Source organism: Dasypus novemcinctus, chromosome 2, assembly GCF_030445035.2.
Source record: "Dasypus novemcinctus isolate mDasNov1 chromosome 2, mDasNov1.1.hap2, whole genome shotgun sequence".
NCBI classification, from domain to species: Eukaryota; Metazoa; Chordata; class Mammalia; order Cingulata; family Dasypodidae; genus Dasypus; species Dasypus novemcinctus.
In genome coordinates, this window is record NC_080674.1 from 75883357 (window position 1) to 75906962 (window position 23606).

General features: G+C 36.4%; 1 protein-coding gene across 1 annotated transcript in view; it reads right to left on the bottom strand.

Annotated features, from left to right (window-relative positions):
* The window catches only part of ANKRD31 (ankyrin repeat domain 31), a 235287-nt gene that overhangs the window by 54708 nt on the left and 156973 nt on the right, over positions 1-23606 (bottom strand). Inside the window, exons 18-19 of the mRNA XM_058274931.2 lie at positions 2063-2225; positions 210-325 (exon numbers count right to left, since the gene is read on the bottom strand). Of these exons, the coding sequence (XP_058130914.1) occupies positions 210-325; positions 2063-2225 (279 nt within the window). The remainder of the gene's footprint in view (positions 1-209; positions 326-2062; positions 2226-23606) is intronic.

The window sequence follows — 23606 nt, forward strand, 5'->3', positions numbered from 1 at the left end:
ATTCTATGCAAGAAATTTAGAGTTCACTATATAGTATATCTTCTTGGTTCATTCTATTCAATTATGCTATATTATTTTCTTATGGCAAAAAACATTTTCAATTTGTATATACTTGAAACGCAATGACTGCTGCCAATTATCAATGGCTGGCTGGCCCAACAAATGGTATTTTCTAGAATGAAGAATGAAAGAATTTCAACTTCACTCACCACGGGAAGGCTTTCTTTTGTTTTTTCTTGGTATGAAAGAGAAGCTGGATCAACAGTTTGACACTCTTCACAAAAACACTGTTTATGTTTCTTTGGCCTAACTGCAGGAATTTTTACTTTAAAAAATAAAATTAGAAAGATAATAAGTATGTGTAAAAATTTAGCTCCATTTTATCAGCTATAATCATGAAAGGGATGGGAGGGATAAATTAAATCTACAACAATTAACTTAATGTTAGTCAGCATCTAATTTATTGTTATTACAGCTAACATTTACTGAGTATTTATCATATGCTAGATATCAAACATTTTCCAGGAATCATCTTAGACTCTTCATATAAGCCCTCTAAGGTAGGCAGTTCACTATATCCATTTTATAGATGAGGAAACTGAAGCTTAGAGAGATTCAGGAAGATACCTGATGCCACACAGCTGGTACTGAAAATAAGATGTATATGAATCCAAAATTCATGTACTTAAGTACTGACTATGATTCACTGCCTCTGTGAAGCTTTTTCTGACCCTCCTCCCACCCTGGATTCCCTTTCTCCATATTACTGTAGTACTCTATACCCATTTATCCCTCTGGGGCACTTAACCGAGGACGTATACACCCACAAAAAACAACAGGCAAGTGGAAATATATATAGCACTTTATAACACAGTGCTTAATAACTTCAAATGCAAAGCTTCTCTGGTAAGCTGAGCCAATCTAAATCATGGACCTGAAACTTCAGGTATGTCTGTGAAGAGGGAGAGAAATATGGCCCAAAGAAAGGCCCTGAGTCTACTTACCCCACCAACCATATAAAAAGGATGGCTGGCCTTTCTCTAAGGGCCAAGTCCTGTGGTCTTAGTACATGGTAGAAGGAAATGAACAGAGGAACTTTGCATCAGTCTTGAGCTTGACCTACATATGATCTAGCCACTAGTAAAATATGACCCAATTAATAGCTTCACTCTGACGGGTCAGGTTAGTAATTCTTCCTACCTTGAGGAGCAACAGTTGGTAAGAAATGTGGCAGATTGGGGCAGAAATACGTGACAGGGGTTCTTTCCCCAATACTTTCCTTCATAGAGAAAGAGATGAGATATGGTTCTTTGGTTTCTTTTTCTGAGTCAAGGCACAAGCATGAGGAAAAACGGAGAATTCCCTCTCCCTTAGAGTTAACCAATTGTACTGAATTGCCTTATCTGTAGCCTGTCTCCATACAAGATGGAAGCTCCACGTAGGCAAGTGCCTGGTTTGCACAGTTTGTGCTCAACAAATATGTTTTATAAATTAGTGTTTAGTAAATGCCTATTTCTTATAATTATTTAAATGCAAGCTATTGCTAAAAAAATAGCTCATAAAACTTTGCCTGAAATTCCCTTGAAACACTCTTTTCTTTTTCACTAATTTGTTAACCAAATTAATATTCTAAAATTAGAATATTAGGTTCTCAAAAAGTTGGCATCAATTCAAAATATGTATGAATCATCACAAATTTTGAAGTAACGGAATTTTAGTTACAAAGACTTCAGTATAATGTTCATTTTTTCCAGCTCCACTCACAAGTAAACCAATATGCCTGGTTTCAATTATGTCTTTGCCTCAGATCCAATATTAAGGAGATTGTTGTTTAATGAATAATATGGGTTTCATTTCAATTAGGAGTACATGATCCATAAAGTAAAATAAATTTTGAAATGCTAATTACTACCAATAAATAATGGCTCTCAAGAATCTATTAAACATAAGAAACATCTGTCCTCAGTTATGAAACAATTTATGCTACAAATCTAGTATTTTTTTTTTCTGAGCAATGGTATACACCTGTATAAAATATCAAGATAAACTGACATAAACATACCAGTGGCTAAAGCATTACTCTCATCTCTATCATTGGTCTCCACAGCGCCATAAGACTTTAGCAGCTGTTTCATTTTTTCATCATCGGCTTCATCCAAGGCAGTCTTTTGTTTTTGATCTTTTTGATTAGGATTTGCTCCATGTTGTAGAAGAGTCTCAGCTGCCTACAAGGTATTTTTTTTTTCAAAGTTATCTGTACAGGTACCTAATAATAATTTCCAATTTAATTGTAAGACATCACTACCAAGCATTAAAAGTAATCAATAGGGAAGTGGATGTGGCTCAAGCGATTGAGTTCCCGCCCATCACATAGGAAGTCCCAGGTTCAGTTCCCAGTGCCTCCTAAAGAAGACAGTGTGAGCTGATGTGATGGGCAGCCAGGATGGGTTGAAGTAACAAGATGATGCAACAAGTGACATGGAGAGGAAAAACATAATGAGAGACACAACAAAATAGGAAGTGGAGGTGGCTCAAATGATCAGGCACCTCCCTCCCACATTGGAGGTCCCAGGTTCAGTTCCCAGTGCCTCCTAAAGAAACGAGGAAGATGAACAGACACAGCAAGTGCAAAACATCAAGAGGGTAGGGAGAAATTTTTTTAAAAATCTTAAAAAAAAAAGTAATCAATAGAAGTTTTTAAATTCTAGCCAAGAAAACTTTTGATTACATTTGATATGATAAGTGTAAACTGATCCACTGATTTAGCCTGATCTGTCCTATTAGAAAATCAAATATGGGCTGAAAGTACCAGATACCCTGCCTTCAATCCAATAAAAGGTACACATAAGTAGATCCAGTTATAGGTCAATACTATCCAAAAGAACTTTCTGCAATAATGAAATGTTCTATATCTGTTCTCTCTAAAAGTATGGAAACTAGCCATATGTGGTTATTGAGCCTTTGCATGTGGATAACTGAATTGTTTATTTGTGTTTTATTAATTTAAATTTAAAAAGGTACATGTAGCTAGTGACACCATCTTAGACAGCAGAGTCTAAATAATAAGCCAGTCAAATGCAAAGGGGAAATCACTGATGTGCAGGAGGAATGGCCATATCTTTAACAGAACCCCTTTTCCTCTCTCATACTACTGGAGCTTTGTGTAGTCAAGGGACCAAGAGTCCTGAAGTAAAGCTATATTATATTTTTATATATTATATTGTGTATTATATCATATTATACTCTATATGAGAACTGTAGATACTATAAACTGTCATGTAGGTTAAACTGAGGCCAAGAGGCCATGATATTTCTGGGGGGGTGGAGGGGTAGTTTCTAATATAAATGAGGTTTCTCTGAATAACTCAAAGTTGTGTATTAGAGGTAAGCCTGTAGTTGATCAAAGTTAGAGATGCTTACTAATTAGATTATGGTACTAAATCAATTAGTAAAAAATAGCCAGTGATTCCATTAGCATGAGGCAAGCAAGTGACTCAAACTACTGGAAACATTCTGATTAAGGAAGAGATGGTTGAGATTTGTTAAAATGGAGAAATAAAATGTGCCAATAGTTTTTCTCATTCTGCTTATGTCCAAGGATGGAGAGACCGAGAAGTTTAGGAGCATATGGGTCATCCAAAATTAAAAGGAGAGCCTCTTATTTGTTCCATCATCCTAGAGGTAGCACAGCATAAAGGAAACATTTGTTTTTAAGTTAAGCACACATGAATGCAAAACTGACTCTTGATATTTTATAGCTATGTCTTTGGGCAAGTTACTTTTTTCTCAAAACCTCATTTTCATCAGCTGTGAAGATTAAATGTGAGCCTATGTAAAGCTTTTAATGAAACTAGCTCCTTAATGCCTCCTCTTTTCCCCTAAAGGGGTGAAAAAACCAATTGTGGGAATGAGAGATAGTAGAGAATGGCATTTGCAAAAGGTCTCCTGCAAAGATTAAAAAAAAAAATTTTTTTTTTAAGGTGAGCAAGGGAGTTAGGCAAGGGAGTCAAGAGTTTATTAAGAAATGACAGAAAAGAAAAAAAAAAATTTACACAATCCCAGACATAGGTATGGGCGTGCTACAGGATGAGATGAGCTCTGCAAAGACTTCTTAAAAAAATTTATTGAAGTATGTCACTTATACATAAATATACATAAACAATAGATGTATAGTAATAGTCGTGAATTACAAAACAAACATATATAACATCATACAGGACACTCGTAACTCACCCTACCACCAATACCTTGCATTGTTGTTAAAACTTTTAAACTAATGATTAAAGAACACTGTCAAAGTATTACTACTAACCAAAGCATTTTCCCCCAACCCACCCTATTATTATTATTATCTTTATATGATTTATATATGAACATACATAAACAATTAAGTGTATAGTAAAAGTCGTGAACCTACAAAGCAAACACACACAACATCATACAGGGGTCCCATACATCAATCCTCCACCAACACCTTGCATTGTTGTGAGATGTTTGTTACAAATTATGAAAGAATATTGTCAAAATCTTACTAATTATAGTCCTTATCTTACATTTGGTGGAGTTTTCTCCCACCCACCCTATTATTATTTTTTAAATATATTTATGACAGAAGTTGTAAACTTATAAAACAATCATGCACATGTGCAAAATTCCCAAACATCACCCCTCTATCAACACACCACACTGTGGTGGACTATTTGTTACAGGTAAGATAATATCATCTGTTACCACGTCCATAGTGTACATTTGGCTCACATTTTCCATACTGCCTCATTATCAACACAGTACATCTTTGGCATAGATGCAAGCATATTATTACTGCTAACCATAGTCCATAGGTCACTCCCGTTCTATATTTCCCATGCTTCTCCACATTCCCAGCACCCTGCCGTAGTGAAGTACATTTGCTCTAGCTAACAAAGGACATTCTTGCATCTGTACCATCAACCACAATTCTCATCCACCTCTTCGTTTACTGTGCTTTTCAGTTACTAGATTATTCTCTAGCATTCTGTCAATTGGCATTTACATACCTAGACGGCCATTTTCACCCATATCCCCATTTATAAACTAGCATTACTATTTGTTACCATCCACTCTATACATTTCCACACTTTTACAGTAAAGTTAATTGAAACTTCTACATACATTAAACATCAGTAGTCCATCTCAGTCCTCCTCTTATCTTCTTTAAGAATTCACCGTCTACCACCAGGTCTTGAAGATATTTTCCTACAATTTCTTCTGGAAGTTTTATGATTCTTGCTTTTACTTTTAGGTTTTTGATCCATTTTGAATTAATTTTTGGATAAGGTGTGAGATAGGGGTCCTCTTTCCTTCTTTCGGCTATGGCAATTGCATTCTTTCAGCACCATTTGTTGAATGGACAGTTCTGCCCAAGCTGTGTGGATTTGACAGGCTAGTCAAAAATTATTTGACCATACATGTGAAGGTCTGTTTCTGAATGAACCATTTGGTTCCATTGGTCTATGTATCTATCTTTATGCCAGTACCATGCTGTTTTTACCACTATAGTTAGGTAATACGATTTAAAGTCTAGAGATGAGGGTTTGCTTTTCCTTTTTATGATGTTTCTGGCTATTCAGGACCCCTTACCCTTCCAAATAAATTTGATAATCGTTTTTTCAATTTTTAAAAAATTCTGGTGAATTTTTATCAGAATTGCATTGAATCTCTATATCAATTTGAGTAGAACTGACATTGTATTGAATCCATATATTAATTTGAGTAAAACTGACATCTTTATGTTATTTAGTCTTCCAATCCATGAGCATGGAATGTTCTTCCAGTTCTTTAGGCCTTTTAAAATTTCTTTTAACATTGAGTTGCAGTTTTCTGAATATAAGTACTTTACATAGTTGGATAAGTTTTTTCCTATTTGAGTTTTATGTGTCATATTTTATTTTCCCCACTCTTTTGACACTTTCAGTTACTTTTATTGATATAATCTTCATTTCTAGACTCTTCCAGGCCTCTCTCTCTTGTCTTTTCTTTTCATGCCCTAGCATACCCTTTAGTATTTCCTGAAAACCTGGTCTCTTGCTTAGAAATTCTCTCAGTTTCTGTTTATCTGTGAATATTCTAATCTCGCCCTTATTTCTGAAAAGCCATTTTGCTGGATATAAGATTCTTGGCTGGAAGTTTTTCTCTTGTATCTTAAATATATCAGAGCACTGTCTTCTTGCCTCCATGGATTCTGGTGAGAAATCAGCACTTAATCTTATTGGGTATCTCTTATATATTATGCATTGCTCTTCTCTTGCTATTCTCAGAATTCTTTGTCTTTGGCATTTGACATTCTGATCAGTATGTCTCGATTTTTTATTCAGATTTTTTCATATGGGAGTATGTTGTGATTCTTGGACATGGATATCTATGTCCTTCAATAGGGTTGGGAAATTTTCTACCATTATTCTTCAGATATTCCTTCTGCCCCTTTTCCCTTTTCTTCTTCTTCTGGGACACCCATGACACATATGTTTGTATCCCTTTTTCTGTCATTTAGTTCCCTAAGACCTTGTTTAATTTTTTCCATTCTTTTCTCATCTGCTCTTTTGTATGTTCACTTTCAGAGGCCATTTCTCCAAGCTCACCAATCCTTTCTTCTACCTCCTCAAATCTGCTATTATGAGTCCAATGTTTTTTTAAATTTTATTTATTGCACCTTTCATTCCCAAAAGATATGCTATTTTTCTATGTATGCTTTCAAATTTTTTTGTGCTCATCCAGTGTCTTCTTAATATCCTTAATCTCTTTAGCCATCTCATTTGATTTATTAAGCAGATTTGTTGAACATCTATTATTAGTTGTGTCAAATCCTTTATGTCATCTGGAGGCTTACCGTGTTACTTTAACTGGGCTATATCTTCCTGTTTCTTGCTGTGGATTGTAATTTTTTGTTGGTGTCTTGGCATCTGGCTTACTATAGTATTTTTTCTGGGTGCAGTTTTTCTCTTTAGTTTAGGGCTTCCTGCCCTTTCTCCCTTGCTGGTTGTGCAGTAGGAGCCAAGGATATAGTTGGTGTTATAAGCTGTGGAGGCTCAAGCTGCCCTCGTTGCCCCAGGGACTGATGAAGCTTCTCTCAACTTTCTCCTTTGCCAGGGGTAAGGACAGAGCCATAGCTGTGTGGAATAATTCAAGTCATGCAGGCCTAGACTATACTTGCCCAGTGAGACTGATGAAGCTTCACACACCTTTCTCCCCTGCCTGGGGTGGGGATGGAGCAGCAGGTGTGTGCAGCAATCTATGCAGTGCTGGTTCAAGATGACCAAAGTTGCCCCAGCAGACTTCTAATTATTCAGTCTGTGCCAGCCAAAGGTACCTGCAGTTCCTGGATAGACCGGTGCAGGGCCCGCCAGCCTCCTCCCTGCCAGAGGCGAGGCTGAAGCCTAGTTGAGGGCTGCTGGCCAATCTGGGTGAAAGAAACCAGTTCCTACCATCACTGTGATTCTGTCAGTCCAGTTTCCCCTCATGCTGGGGGTGGAGTCAAAATGGCAGCTAACAGCCTCTTTCTGACTTGGACAGATTCACACCCCAGCTGTTCCTAGGGTTATACCTTAGCCAGCCAAGTAACTAATCAGTAGCTGAAATCAGTCTCCTTCTCCCATATTTGGGAAATGGAGCTTCCAATTCCAGCCACAGAACAGCTCCTGGGGTAGCTTGCACCACCAGAGTAGGATAATCACTGGCCTCCACGGCTTGGCTGGTAATTTCCCAGAGAGGTTGGCACAAGTCCCTGCAGATTCTGCCCTACTGGAGGTGTAGCTGGGGCTTAGGCTAGAGCTGCAATCTGATCTGGATGGAAAGAAGTCAGTCCCCACCAGCACTGTGATTTTCAGTCTACCCCACTTCCCCTCATGCCAGGCATGGTGTTAAGATGGCAGCTTCTGGCCTCTTTCTGATTTGGAGAGGCTCAAATTTTAGCTATTCTAAGGATTATATTTAGCCCACTGAAAGTACTCATTGGAAGCTGAAGTTGGTGCCCAACTGTCTCTTCCTCCCCCGTTTTGGGGAAATGGAGCTTTCAATTCCAGTTGCAGAACAGTTCCTGAGGCGGTGTGTGCCTCCAGTGGAGGATGAGCACAGGCATCTGTGGTATGGAGTGCTCTACTTACAAATCTTCTCTGCAGATGAGCAGTTTCCTCCTTCCATTCCTTCAAGGATGTTGCAAGAAGCTCTTCCTGCCTCCTGAAGCCCCCAAACAGGCGCTTTCAATAGCTCCACATAGCTCCGGGTGTTTACTAACTGCCCTGGAGCAGGAGCTGACTCTAGGAGCTCCTTATTCTGCCACCATCTTGCTGGTTGCCTTCAAACACTTTTCATGAAATAAAAAAATGAAATTTTATTTTTCATTTTTTAAAAGATAGGGTCAGCAGTGCCTCAATTCAGTAGTTTCTAAGTGAATAATCAGTGAAATCACATGGAGTTATTTTTAAAGAGATTTGTCAGCCCGTCCCCAGAGATTAATTCAGAAAACTGGAAATCTGTGCCTTAATCTGAAGAAATTTATCTCCAACACCATTTGGGGGAGGGAAAAGAATTACTGGTAAAGGAATTATGCATATTATTTTAATAATGACTATTTGCCTATGTGTTAAATGAGGCCTTTTTCTAGGCCTTGATTGTTAATATATTAACATGGGTTAATTTACTACATTAGTTTGGAAGAAAGAATTTAACTCAATGGGAATGGACCCATGAACAGGTGTTTTTCAGTACCTGATAGGAAAAAGTCTAGAACAGCACCAGGGTAGTAAGGCACTCAATAGAAAATGCTAAAGTTTGGAAAGCATTACAAGTAACAAGATGGGGTAGCACTGAAGGTCAGAGAGCTTGGCAAAGATTAGATGACCAAGAAATAGCCCTTACCTGTTTTTGTTTTTAATTTTATTTTAAATCACCTTTATTGAAGTAGCCACTACTACAATCATTATCACAAAAAATCCCTCTCGCTCTTCTGCAGTCAATACCCTCCAACCATTCTCCAATCCCTGGCAATCACTAAACTGCTTCTATCACTGCAAAATTTGCCTTTTCTAGAATTTCATATAAATGGAATCATAGCATTGTCTTTTTTTTATTAAAAAATTTTCAAGTATATCACTAATACATACATACATAAAAAATACATTTATGTATTTTTCAAAATAAACATCCATAACATCATACAGGGGTTCCATACATCAACCTACCACCAACATCTCACATTGTTGTGAGATATTTTTTTAAATTATGAAAGAATATCATCAAAATGTTCCTACTAACTATAGTCCATACCTTACATTTGGGTGTATTTTCCCCCCAATCAACTCTATTATTATTTTTAAAATACATTTTTATTACAGAATTTGTGAACTTACAAAACAATTATGTTTTGCAATATGTAACAGGGATACAACACCCCTTCATCAGCACACCACACCACGGTGGATCATTTGCTACAGATTATGAGATAATATCTGACTATTACCACCAACCAAGGTCCATAGTGTACATTTGGTACACTTTTTCAATACTACCCTATCATCAACACAGTACATCTTTGGCATAGATGCATGAATATTACAGTATTGCTATTAATCACAGTATATAGGTCACTCCAGTGGTATTTTTCCCCATGTTTCTCACATTCCCACTACCCTGCAATAGTGACGTACATCTCCTCTAACTCACAGGATATTTTTGCATGTGCACAATCAACCATAATTCTCATCCACCTCTGGGTTCACTGTGTAATTCAGACCCTAGATTATTTTCTAGCCTTCTTTCAACTGCTATTTTCATCCCCAGACTACCACTTCCAGCCACATTCCCATTTATAAACCAGCTGTTACTCACTATAATGTGTCACCATCAACTTTATACATTTCCACACTTTTACAGTAAGGTTAATTTCTCCCAACACTCCTCTTATCTCCTTTAAGAATCCACCATCTACTACTAGGTCTTGAAGATGCTTTCCTACATTTTCTTCTAGAAGCTTTATGGTTCTTGCTTTTATATTTAGGTCTTTGATCCATTTTGAGTTACTTTTTGCACAAGGTATGAGATGGGGGTCCTCTTTATTTATTTTGGCTATGGCTATCCAGTTCTCCCAGCACCATTTGTTGAACGGACTGTTCTGCCCAAGCATCTTTGATCTAACATGATGCTTTCTGAGATTTATCCATATTGGATATATAGTTTACTCATTTTAACTGCTGAGTAGTATTTTATTGCATAGCTATGCCATAATTCACTTATTTACCATTTGGTAGACATTTGTGTTCTTTCCAGTTTCTGGCTATTATGAATAAAGCTGCAATTAACATTCAAGTATAAAGTCTTTGTATAGACAACAATGTTCATTTCTCTTTAGTAAACACTTAGGAGTGGAATCACTGATTCATATGGTATATTTAACATAGTTAAAAAAACTAGACTTTTTTCCAACTGTGCCATTTTGCATTTTGACTAGAACCTATCAGAGTTCCAAATGCTCCACATCCTCCTCAGCACTTGATATTATCAGTCTTTTTAATTTTAGCCATTTCAGTTGGGTGCGTAATAGTATCTGATTTTGGTTTTAATTTGTTTTACCCCAATGACTGATTCTGACCATCTTTTTACATGCCTAGTTGGCATTTATATATCCTCTTTGGTGAAGTATCTACTGAAATCTTTTGCACATTTTTTGGGTAGTTTGTTTTGTTGTTAAATTGTCAAATTCTTCACACATTCTGGATACAGGTTATTCATTAGGTATATATTTTGCAAGTATTTTTCAAAGTTTTAATACTGTCCTTTAAGCCATAAGTTTTTTTTTTTAAAGATATATTTTTTATTTATTTCTCTCCCCCCACCCCACTGTCTGTTCTCTGTGTCCATTTGCTGTGTGTTCTTCTGTGTCCGCTTGGATTCTTGTCAGTGGCACCGGGAATTTATGTCTCTTTTTGTTGCATTATCTTGCTGTGTCAGATCTCCATGTGTGCGGTGCCACACCTGGGCAGGCTGTGCTTTCTTTGCACAAGGCGGCTCTCCTTATGGGGTGCACTCCTTGCACGTGGGGCTCCCCTATGTGGGGGAAATCCCTGCATGGCAGGGCACTCATTGTGTGCATCAGCACTGCCAATGGGCCAGCTCATCACACAGGTCAAGAGGCCCTGGGTTTGAACCCTGACCTCCCATGTGGTAGATGGATGCTCTGTCCATTGAGCCAAATCCATGAAGCACAGGTTTTTAACTTTGATTCAGTCTAAGATATCAATATTAGTGATTTAGAGTTCATGTCTCTTATGTCTTTTTTGAGAAATGTTTGCCTACCTCAAGATTACTATTAATTTTTCCTATGTTGTCTTCTAGGAATTTTATAGTTTTAACTCTTACATTTAGTTCTATACTTTATTTTGAGTTCATTTTTATATTTGGTCAAAAGCAAGGATTGTGGTTCATTTTCTTAAAAAGGAAATCCAAAAGTTCCAGTTCCATTTTTTGAAAAGATTACACTTTCTATAATGAACTGCTTTTTCACCACTGTCAAAAATTTGACCACATATGTGTGGGTCTATTTCTAAATGCACTACTGTGCTTTGTTTACTATAGTCTCACTCACTCAACTAGGATGATTTTGCCCCTTGGAAATATTTTTGATTGTTCTAACTCTGTGCGTGTGTGTGGGGGGGGCGGGGGGAGGGTTATTGGAATCTAGGAGATAGAGGACAGGGATGCTGTTAAACATTCTACAATGAAGGGCAGCCTCCCACAAAAAAGAATCATCCAGTCTAAATGTCAATAGTGCTGAGGTTGAAAAACCAGACTAGGTCTTGAACTCAGGTAGTCTAAGCTCTCAAATAGTGTTCTTTTTAAAAATTGTCTTGACTATTCTAAGTTCTTGCTTATCAATTTCTAATATTGCCTGCTAATATTTTGATTGGGATTGAACTGAATCTACAGATCAATTTGAGCAGACATGACATACTAACCACACCGAGTCTTCTAATCCATTAACATGGTATATCGCTCCATCTATTAAGGTCTTTAATTTCTTTCAGAAAAACTTTGTAGTTTTCAGTGTAGAAATCTTGAACATATTTTGTAAAAATTTATTCTTACATATTTCATATTTTTAAAACATTTGTAAATGACATTTTAAAAAATTTCAACTTTCAATTGTTCATTGCTACCATATAGACATGTGGTTGGTTTTTGTATATTGCCCATGTATTTTGCAACTTTGTTAAGCTCATTTATTAGTTTTAGCAGATTTTAAAATTTTATCATGTCATATGAATAGACAGTTTTTGTTTGTCATGGCATATGAAATAAAAATGATTTTACTTTTTCCTTTCCAAACGGTATGTTATTTCTTTCTTCTTCTCCCATAATTGCATTGACTAGAATCTTCAGTACAATGTTGGTTAGAAATGGGGGGAGCAGATATTGTTGTCCTGAGGGATCTTAGAGGGAAAACATTCAGTCTTTCACAATTAAGTGTGATGTTAGCGGTAGGTTTTTTAAATGTGCCCTTTATCAGACTGAAGAACTTCACTTCTATTGTTGGCTTCCTGACAGTTTTTAAAATTATGAATAAAAATCAACTTTTTTCAGATGATTTCTCTGCACATATTGAAATACTGACTGATTTTCAAATATTAAACTAATCTAACATTCCTGTGAGCAGCCCCACTTGGGCATGTTATATTTGTACATATTGCTGGACTTGACTTCTGAGTATTTTAGTGGTTTTTACATCAGTATTCATAAAGGATATTGGTCTATAGCTTTGTTTTCTTGAAAACATCTTTGTCTAGTTTTGACATCGAAATAATGCTAGCGGGAAGTGGCTGTGGCACAATCACTTGGGTTCCCGTCTACCATATGGGAGGCCCTGGGTTCGTGTCCAGGGCCTCCTTGTGAAGGCAAACTGGCCTGCGCACCGCGGAAAGCTAACGGCCTGTGTGCTGCAGAGAGCTGACGGTTGCTGCAGAGAGCTGGCACAGCAGGATGATGCAACAAAGGGAGACAAGCAGATACAGAAAAAACGAACAGTGAATGGACACAGAGAAGAGACAGCACAGAAAATAAGCCACAACAGGGAGAATAAATAAATATATCTTAAAAAAAAAAAAAGCTACGTGTATAAAATGAATTTGGAAGTATATTCTTTTCACTTTTCTGGAAGAGTTTATATAGAACTAATTATATTTCATCAAAAAATAGTAAAAGTTATCAGTGAATCCACCCATGCCTGGAATTTTCTTTGCAGAAATGTTCCTAAATTCATTTTCATTTCTTTCATAGATATAGCACTATAACTGTTATTTTTTCCTCTTGAATAAGCTTTGATAGTTTGTTTTTGGTATGGATTTAATTGTGTCCCCCCAGAAGATATGTTCAAATCCCGACCTTGGGTCTCATAAATGTGATTTTGTTTTGAAATATGATCTTTGATAATATTATTACTTAGAACAAGGCCAAATCGTATTAGGGTGGGTCCATAATTCAATATGACTGGCGTCCTTACAAGGAGAAGAAATTTGGACATAGTCAGCAAGAGAGAGACTGAGAGAGAGATGGCCATATGATGGAAGCAGAGACTGAGTTATGTTGCCACAAGCCAAGGAATGACATGGGTTACTGGTTACCCTCCAGAAGACAGGAGAGAGACATAGAATGATTCTCCCCTTAAGAAGCATGGTCTGCTGACACCTTGATTTTGGTTTTCTACTCTCTAGAACTATGGAACAAATTTCTTGTTTAAGCCAATTAGACTATGGCACTTTAACTGTCCTGACAAACTAAAACAGTTTCTTTCAAGGAAATTGGTCCATTTTACTTAAATTGTTGCATTTATTAGCATAGAGTTGTTAACAATAGTCCCTTATTAACCTTTTAATGTCTGTAGGATCTGTAGTGATATCCCATTTTTGATTCCTGATATTAGTAATTGGTGTCTTCTTTTTGTCTTATTTAGTTTGGTGAGGTTTATCGACTTTATTAATCTTTTCAAAGAACCAAATTTTGGCTTTGTTGATTTTCTCTATTATTTGTCTGTCTTGTATTTCATTATGTCTGCTATTATCTTTTTCTTTTTTTTCTACCTTGATCTTTTTTTTTTTTTTTCCTAGCTGTTTACTTTTTAAAGTGGAATGTGAGATCACTGAATTTGGACCTTTTTGTCTAACATAAGCATTTAAAGTTTTAAATTTCCCTCTAAGTACTACTTTAGCTGCATATCATAAATTTTATTGTGTTCTTTCATTCTGTTCAAAATATGTTCTAACTTCCTTTGTGATTTCTTCTATGAACTATGGAAAATTTAGGTGTGTGGTTTAATCTCTAAATATCTGGAGATTTCCCAGACACCTTTCAATTAAATGATTAATAATTTCATTCCACTTTTCTAGAGAACACACTTGATGTGATTTCGAATCTCTTAACTTTACTGTAACTTGTTTTATGGCCCAGCATATGGTCTATATTGGTGAATGTTCTGTGTGTACTTGAAAAGAAAGTGTATTGTGCCATTGTTATTATAGTATTCTATAGATTTCAAAGAAGTCAACTTGATGCTGTTGAAGGGTTCTATATACTATTTTTTTTTTTTTATCACTTATTAAGAGAAGCGTTAAATCTCCAACCGTGATTGTGGATTTGCCTATTACTCCTTTCAACTGATTAGATTTTTCTTCATGTATTTTGAAATTCCGTGAAATCTATTTTATCTCACTTAATAAAGTCATTCTGGTTTTCTTTTGATTTTGTGTTGGTGGTATATCTTTTCCCATAATTTTAATTTATCTGTCTTTATATTTGAATTTTTTTTTTGTACACTGCATTTAATTTGGCCTTGCTTCTTTATCCAAACTGATAATATCTGCCTTTTAATTGGAATGTTTAGATAATTTACATACAATGTGACTCGATATGGTTGGGTTTAAATCTATAATCTTGTCAAATATCAGCTATGCATTTCATGTCTTTTTGTTCATTATTTCTATTTTCTTAATTTTCTTTTGAATTGAATATTTACATTTTGATTTTTCTCTCTCATATTGGCTTATTATCTATATTTATATTTTTAATGTGGCAGTTCTAAGGTTTATAAATACATATTTATAAGATACCATATCTATCGCTAAATAATAGAAACTTCATGTACATTGTAAGAACCTTACAATAAAGTATTTCTATTTCCCCACCCATCTATTTTTTAGTCCCACAATGCATTATTTTAATTTTAAAGTCAATTTTATTCTAAGGAGATTTTTTTAAATAAGAAAAAAATTCCTTTATGTTTAACTACATATTTATTATTTCTGCCACTCTTCATTCTTTCGTTAATCCAAATTTCCTTCTGGTATTTTCCTTTTGCCTGAAGAATTTCCTTTAACATATTTTAATGCAGTTTGGTAGGCCCACTGGTAATGAATCCTCTTAGCTTTTGCTTATCTGAAAAAGCCTTCATGTTGACTTTTTTCTACTTAAAAAAAAATTGATATGTAATTCACACACCATAGTATTTACTCTCATAAAGTGTACAGCTCAGTGGATTTTAGTATGTCCACAGTTGTGAAACAACCCCTAATTCCAGAAGATTTCCATCATCTCCAAAAGAAACCCCATACACATCAACAGTCAGTCCCTATTTTCTCCATGCCCCCCCCAAACCCCTGACAATCACTAATCTACTTTCTGCATATGAATAAAATCCTACAATATATGGTCTTCCATGTCTGTCTTCTTCCATTTAGCATGTTTTCAAAGTTAATCCATGCTGTAGCATAACAGTACTTGATTCCTTTTTATAGCAGAATACTAGTTCATTGGAATATACATTTTATTTATCCAGTCATCAATTGTTGGATATCTGGGCTGGTTCCACTTTTTGGTTATTATGAATAATAGTGCTATGAATACTTGTATACAAGTTTTTGTGTGAAGAAATGTTTTCAATTCTCTTGGATATTTCTGGGTATGATGGTAACTTTATGTTTAACCATTTGAGAAACTGCCAAACTGTTTGCACCATTTTACATTCCTACCAGCAATGCATGAGGGTTCCAATTTTTACACATTCTCACCAAAATCACCTTCACTTAAAATTTTTTATTAGGTTTTTGGTTTACAGAATAATCATGTAGAAAATACAGAGTACTCATAAACCCTTCACTTTTGAAAGATATTTTTGCTGGGTATAGAATTCTGGGTTAAGTTTTTAATTTTCTTGCAATACTTTTTAAAGCTTTCAATCCATTTTCCAGTGATTGCAAAGTTTCTAATGAGAAACTGGTGACCTTTCTTATGTTTGTTGCACTATTCATATGTTTTTTTTTTAAATTCTGGCCATTTATAAAAATTTTCTCTTTATTAGTTTTGGCATTTGATTATGGTGTGTGTTTGTGTAGTTTTTCATGTTTTCTACTGGTGGTTTGTTGAGATTTTTTTGGTTGTGTGGGTTTATTATTTTCATTAAACTTGGATATTCTTTGGTCTTTATTTCTCCAACTATTTTTTCCCCACCATTCCCCTCCTTTAGGAGATTAAAATTGCTAATGTGTTAAATGACTTGATATTGTGCTATAGGTTATTGGTATTCTGTTTTTTCAGTCTTTCTTCCATATTTCATTTTGGATAGCTTCTATTGCTTTATCTTCAACTTTACAGCTCATTTATTTTTCAGTATTAAATATGCTGTTAATTCCATTTGGTGAATATTTTGTTATTTTATTTTCATCTCTAGAAGTTTGAGTCTTATTTCCGTCTCCCATGTCTCTCTTCATCATGTTTCTGTTTTCCATTTCTTTCTTGAACATAAATGTATTAATTTTCTACTGCAGCATAACAAATCACCACAAATGTGGTGGCTTAAAACAACACAAATATATTATCTCACAGTTTTGTGGATCAGAAATCTGAGCGTGGTATGATTGTGTTTTCTGTTCAGAGTCTCACCAGGCTGAAATCAAGCTGTCAGTGAGGACTGCAATTCTCATCTAACAGGTTAGGTCCTTTTTGTTTTTTTGCAAATTCATTTCCTTGTAGTTCTGTGAGTGATTTCCCTATTCTCTTGGTTGTTTTAGGCTGGAGACCACTCTAAGTTCCTAGAGGCTGTTTGCAGTTCCTTGCCATATGACCCCCAAAAGCAATTAATAACATGGTTGTTTGTTTTCTTCTAGGTCAGAAGGACAGCATCTCTTTGATGTTTCACCTTTTTATATGCATATAATATTTTTTCATTATAGAAGTTTTAGGTTTACAGAAAAATCATGTAGAAAACAGAGTTCCCATTATTGTTTTGCATTAGTGTTACATTTGTTACAATTGATGAAAGAATATTACTATAATTGTACTATTTACTATTAACTATAGTCCATAGTTTACATTAGGGTTCACTGTGTGTATTGTACATTCCAGTTTTTAAAAAAAAATGTGCTAATATATAAACAACCTAACTTTTAATACATTCAAATATATAATTCAATGGTGTTATTCATATTTACAATGTTGTCTAGCATCACCTTCACTTATCTATTACCAAAACTTTTCTATTGTCCCAAACAGAAACTCTGTACCATTTAAGCCTTAACTCCCTATTCTGTTCTCTCACCCCAGCCACTGGTAAGCTATACTGTGGTTTCTGACTGTGTTGATTTGTTTATTCTAATTATTGCATATTAGTGGGATTGTGTAATATTTTTCCTTTTATGTGTGGCTAGTTTCACTCAATATGATGTACTCAAGGTTCATCCATGTTGTCACATGTATCAGAACTTCATTTCTTTTTATGGCTGAAGAGTATTTCATTGCATGTACATATGACATTTGGTTTATCTATTCATCTGTTAAAGGACACTTGGGTTGCTTCCATCTTTTGGCAATTGTGAATAATGCCATTATGAACACTGATGTGCAAATATCTGCTCAAGTCCCTGCTTCAATTCTTTTTATATACACATAGACGTGAAATTGCTGGGGCATAGGATAATTCTGTATTTAACTTTCTGAGGAACTGTTAAATTGCCTCACTTTCTTTTAAAAGGGCCCACCTGATAAGGTCAGTCTACCCATACTCAAGGGGAGGGGATTATACATAGTTTGCACATGCCAGGATGTGTAAATCTTGAGGGCTATTTTAGGATTTTCCCTACCACATGGAGTATAATTATTTTGACATAATTTCCTGTTATTCTATTACCTGTGTCATTTCTGGGTCTGTTTCCATTCATTTTCTTTTTCTTTTCTTTTTTTTTCGGGTAATGGGTCATATCTTTTACTTCTTTGCAAGCCTGACAATTTTGGACTGGTTATCGAACATGGTGAATCTGACACTGTTGAATGTTGAAACTTATTTTATTCCTCCATGTATTTTGGAGTTTTGTCCTAGGATACAGCTAAATTATTTGGAATCTGTATTGTTCTTTTGAATCTCACCTTAAGTTTTAGGATGGGTCCAGAGAAACCTTTAGTTTAGGACTAGCTTGGTCCCACTGAATCAATACCCTTCTAAGGACTCTCCTTGAAACTCCATCAATTAGAAGGGCCTTTTGCTCCAGCTGTACTACTCCCAGTCCTAAATGAGCTCGAGCATGGTTTTGCCTATTTCTTCCTGTTGGTTCTTTGCCCAGCTTTAGGTCGTTTCCTTACACTCATCTACAAATTTGTACTCAGTCAAAGAATTAAGGAGACCTCTCCTGAAATCTTTAAAGATTTCTCTGTGAAGATCCTTTCTCTCTGGCATTTTTTGCTCCACAAATTCTAGCTACCTGACTTTTTAATTTCAAACTGAGAACTCAGCACACTGAGACCACTGGACTCTATTTGTGTTCTCTCTCCTGAAGTTGCTGCCTGGAAATTTCCTCCAATCAGTATGCTGGGGCAATTATAGGTTTATTTTATTTGCTTTTTTCTCTCAGGGATGTACTGATTCAAGATTTCATTTTTTAATCTGCTTCTCTAGCTAAGAAGGGAGGGGATATCCTGATCCTGTGACTCCATCTTGGTTGAAAGTGGCTCTTCATCCCCACCTGCTTTTTATCTTTTTTAAGACTTTTACTCTCTTTTTTCCCTATTTAAAAAAAAATCCTCTACATTTTACACAGAAAGCTATATGGCCAGCTTAGAAAATAACTTAAAAAGAAATTCAAATGTAAAAAGAAATTAAAACTTGAAAAAGAAAATATAAGGTGCTGACTGACTTTGTATATAATCATACAAGATTAAAAATAAAATTATATCAAAGAACAAAATTTATAGGGTAGAAACAATTGAAATAGATTAGGTCTATAATACATAAAACTGCCTCTCTTTCCTCTCTTTTTAATCTTTCTAATTTTATCACTCAATATCCAACCTTGGGATAAAGAAATAGAGACAAAAGGGAAGAAGTGAATCAGAAACAAAATGAGACAATGACAGAAGAAAAACGATCAACACAAAGCTAAAGTTAATGAAGACAAAAGATAAGGAAAGATGTTGGCGATTTATCAGTGTCAAGGGAATTAAAATGTCACTGAAATTACCACCTCCTTTTTTCAAATAGAAATTTTCTTCTTAAAATAAAGGCAAAAGAAATATGGAAAGTTATACCAAAAGCAAACTTCATTTGTTTCACCATATAGGTAAAGGTATATAAGTGATCCTCTAGATCAGGGATCAACAAACTACCATCTGTGAGCCAAATCCAGTCTGCATCCTGATTCTATAAATAAAGTTGTATTGGCACACAGTCACATCCACTCATTTGCATATTGTTTATGTCTGATTTGGTACTACAACAGCAGTTGAGTAGCTGCAACAGAGACCATGTAGCCCAGAGAACCAAAAATGTTTACTATTTAGCCCTTTACAGAAAAGGTGTGCTCACACTACTCTGGACCAGAATTGTCCAGCAGAACTTTCTGTGATAATGGAAATGTTCTATATCTATCTGTATTGTCTACTTCCGTAGTCACTCAACACATGTACCTATTTTACACTTGAAATGTGGCTAACATAAATGAACTACTGAATTTTAAAATGTAATCAAGTTTTAGTAATTTTTATATGGGCTGTGTGTGGGGGCTGTGTTTCTTCAAAAATAACCTGAGCTGTGTAAGCTCGCAAAACTTAACATTTCAGCATAAGCCATGTGCGCATGTAAACAATAAGAACTGCAGCCCCACCTCTTGTAACCATGCCACCCACTCCAGCCTGCCTAGTTCTTGGAAAGTCCCATCTCTGACAAACTGAAATTGAAGCCTAACCCTTCTCGCCAAACGCTTCCAAACTCCACCCTCCATACTCTCTGTATAAAAGCAACCTATGAGACTGGTGCAGGGCTCAGCTTTTTGGACAGGTGTCCACCGGGCCAGTCAGTCATAATAAATCTTCCTTCTTAGAAAATTCCTGAGTCCTGATTTGAATCTCTGGACTGACAATGTGATAGCCAGGTCCTGAGCCTCAACAGACTCCAGCACCTACAATATGATCTATTGGACTTACCACACTCAGCTAAGATGGAGTTGAAGAAGGACAACCACCACACCATGGAGCCTAGAGTGATTACAACTGAAAGTGGGAGGATTGCATCCAGCATCCATGTGGAATCTGAGCCTCCTCTTGACATAGAGGTGCAATGGACACAACCAATCCAATGTCCACATAGAAGAGGTGGCATTGGATTGGGAAAAGTGGACATGGTGGATGATGGGTATGGGGAAAGGCAGGAAGAGATGAGAGGTGGAGGCGTCTTTGGGACATGGAGCTGCACTGGATGGTGCTTCAGAGGCAATCACCAGACATTGTAAATCCTCACAGGGCCCACTGGATGGAATGGAGGAGAGTATGGGCCATGATATGGACCATTGACTATGAGGTGCAGAGGTGCCCAAAGATGTACTTACCAAATCCAATGGATGTGTCATGATGATGGGAATGAGTGTTGCTGGGGGGGGGGGAGAGGTGGGGTGGGGGGGTGGGGTTGAATGGGACCTCACATATATATTTTTAATGTAATATTATTACAAAGTCAATAAAAAAATAAATTAATTAAAAAAAAAAAAAAAAAGAAAATTCCTGAGTCCTAACCTTCAATATGTGATCACTGAATCCTTTCTGATGCCACACAATTTAAATTAAAATAGCCGTAGCAACTGACAGCAAAGCTCTAGACCACACTCCTCTTTTTATAGGTAGAGTTATCACATCTTAATCAAGCAGCAGAACAAGGCCTAGAACCCAAGTTTTCCAAATCCCCAGTTCAGTGTTTTATCTACCAAAGGAGGTTCTCCTTCTCTTATTTCCTATGGTCAATTTTCACCTCTTGTCATTTATTTTTACAGAGGACTCTCTCTGAGTAATCATTTTCTCAGTCCCCTGAAGTTACCGAGTTCCTGTGAGAACAGAAAAATTCAAATGAAGACCACTTATAAAATCTGACTGCACTGAACATCCCTCTCTGCTTTTTAAGATCGCATCTTTCCCACTCATCAAGTCAACATCTTTTGTCCTGATTGTTGCTCCATTTCCCACTGGTCTCTGATGTTGTAAACATTCAACAAGAAAATGGAAATATACTGTATTAGTCAGGGTTCTCTAGGGAAACAGATATCTGTCAATAGTATGTGATTCTATAACAATCTCTCACACAGCCATGGGGATGCACAAGTCCACGTTCCACAGGCAGGCTGCAACCAGGGGCTGCAATGAAAGCCCAATGAAGGTTCTTGACGAGTTCTGGGAGATGTTGACTGTCCAAAGACGAGCTGGGAAATTCTCTCTCAATGCTGGAATTACTTTCCCTTTTAAGGTATTCCACTGATTGGGTTAAGCATCACTCTTGCTGATGGCAATCTCCCTGACTGATGTAATTATAACCAGCTATCTATTATTTATCACTGCAGTAAAGTCAATGGTGACTAAAATCCATAGATGCCCTTGTATTACAGTTAGCCCAGTGTTTGCTTGACCAAAGAACTGGGCACAATTACCTAGCCAAGTTGACACAATAGCCTAACCATCACATATACTATAATTGATTACAAAGTGCAAATGCAAAGATGTAGGATTCCCTGAAGTTATTAAACTAATGTTGGAGAAATGCTTGAGGCACCTGTAAAACCACTGATGAATGAGAAACTAACAGAACTATTAACCTAAAAAGAGAAATAATCACAAGGATTTTAATATCAAAGGACTGAAGAGGCCCTACAAAAAACGGGTGATGTCCCTCAAGGTTTTGTAAAAAGACTTTTCTTGGTAAATGGACTTGGCCCAATGGATAGGGCATCCACCTACCACATAGGAGGTCCGTGGTTCAACCCAGGGCCTCCTTGACCTGTGTGGAGCTGGCCATGTGCAGTGCTGATGCGCGCAAGGAGTGCCCTGCCACGCAGGTGTGTGCCCCGCATAGGGGAGCCCCACGTGCAAGGACTGCACCCCTTATGGATAGCCGCCCAGCGTGAAATAAAGTGCAGCCTGCCCAAGAATGGCGCCACATACACGGAGGACTGACACAACAAGATGACACAACAAAAAGAAACAGATTCCCAGTGCCACTGATAACGATAGGAGCAGTCACAGAAGAACACACACAAAAAAACATAATACGCAAGTTGGGTTTCATTTAGGAAAAAAAAAAGACTTTCCTTCAGATCATAGTGCCAAAATTAACTGTGAGATAAAGGATTTACTCTGTAGTGTCATATAACTGTATCAGAAAAATCAGGCCACGAAAACAATCAGAATTTTGCTGTTCTAGAAATTAGTATATTTCAAACATAACCTAAATATAATACTGTGTAGAAAGTAATTAACATAGCAAGCCTGAGACTGCTATCCAGAAAGACCTGCTTACAAGGTTGGCCCTTGGCTGGCATCTGTGAACTTGGCTGGTACACTAACATATATACTGCTATAAAACATTACCTAACTGATAAGAGTGTGCTCACTATAACTAAATTGTTCGCACAAGCAATGTGGTTTATGCTGAATACTTGCTTTCCTTTTGGGAGCCTGGAATTTTGGTATGTACTAGTAATATGGCTTGTGCATGAATTCAAACTTATCTAATTCTATATCCAAGTTTGCCTAGTTCCTGGAAAGCCAATTAAGTGATATAGGCTCCATAGGCTTTGAATATTCAGGAAGGATGCAGACTGAATGTGTACTCAAACTTACATCCAGATGAAATGTTGACGATATGTTAATTCAAGCTTACCTGGACTATAAGTGATATGTTAATTCAAACCTACCTGGTAGTATCCAAACAAACCTCTAAAAGTCTGAAAAACTAACAAAGAAAGTCCTTTTTGCATAAAAGCACCACTTGACTCCCCGCTCCTACATCCTCTGTATAAAAGGGACTTAGAAATCCTATTCAGGGATTGGTTTTTTTGGACTGAAGTCAGCCTGGCTGGCTGTTAAAAAATCTTCCTTCTTAGAGGTTTCTCGCATTCTGGCCTTCAATACCACAATGATCTGACTTCTCTCTGCTATAACACTAGGTAGAGGGTGTTCATATGACCAACTCCCTGTAAAAATCTTAGACTTCGAGTTTCTAATGGGCATTCCTGGCAGAAACATCACACACATTTTCATTGGAAGGGAAAGAGTACATTCTATGT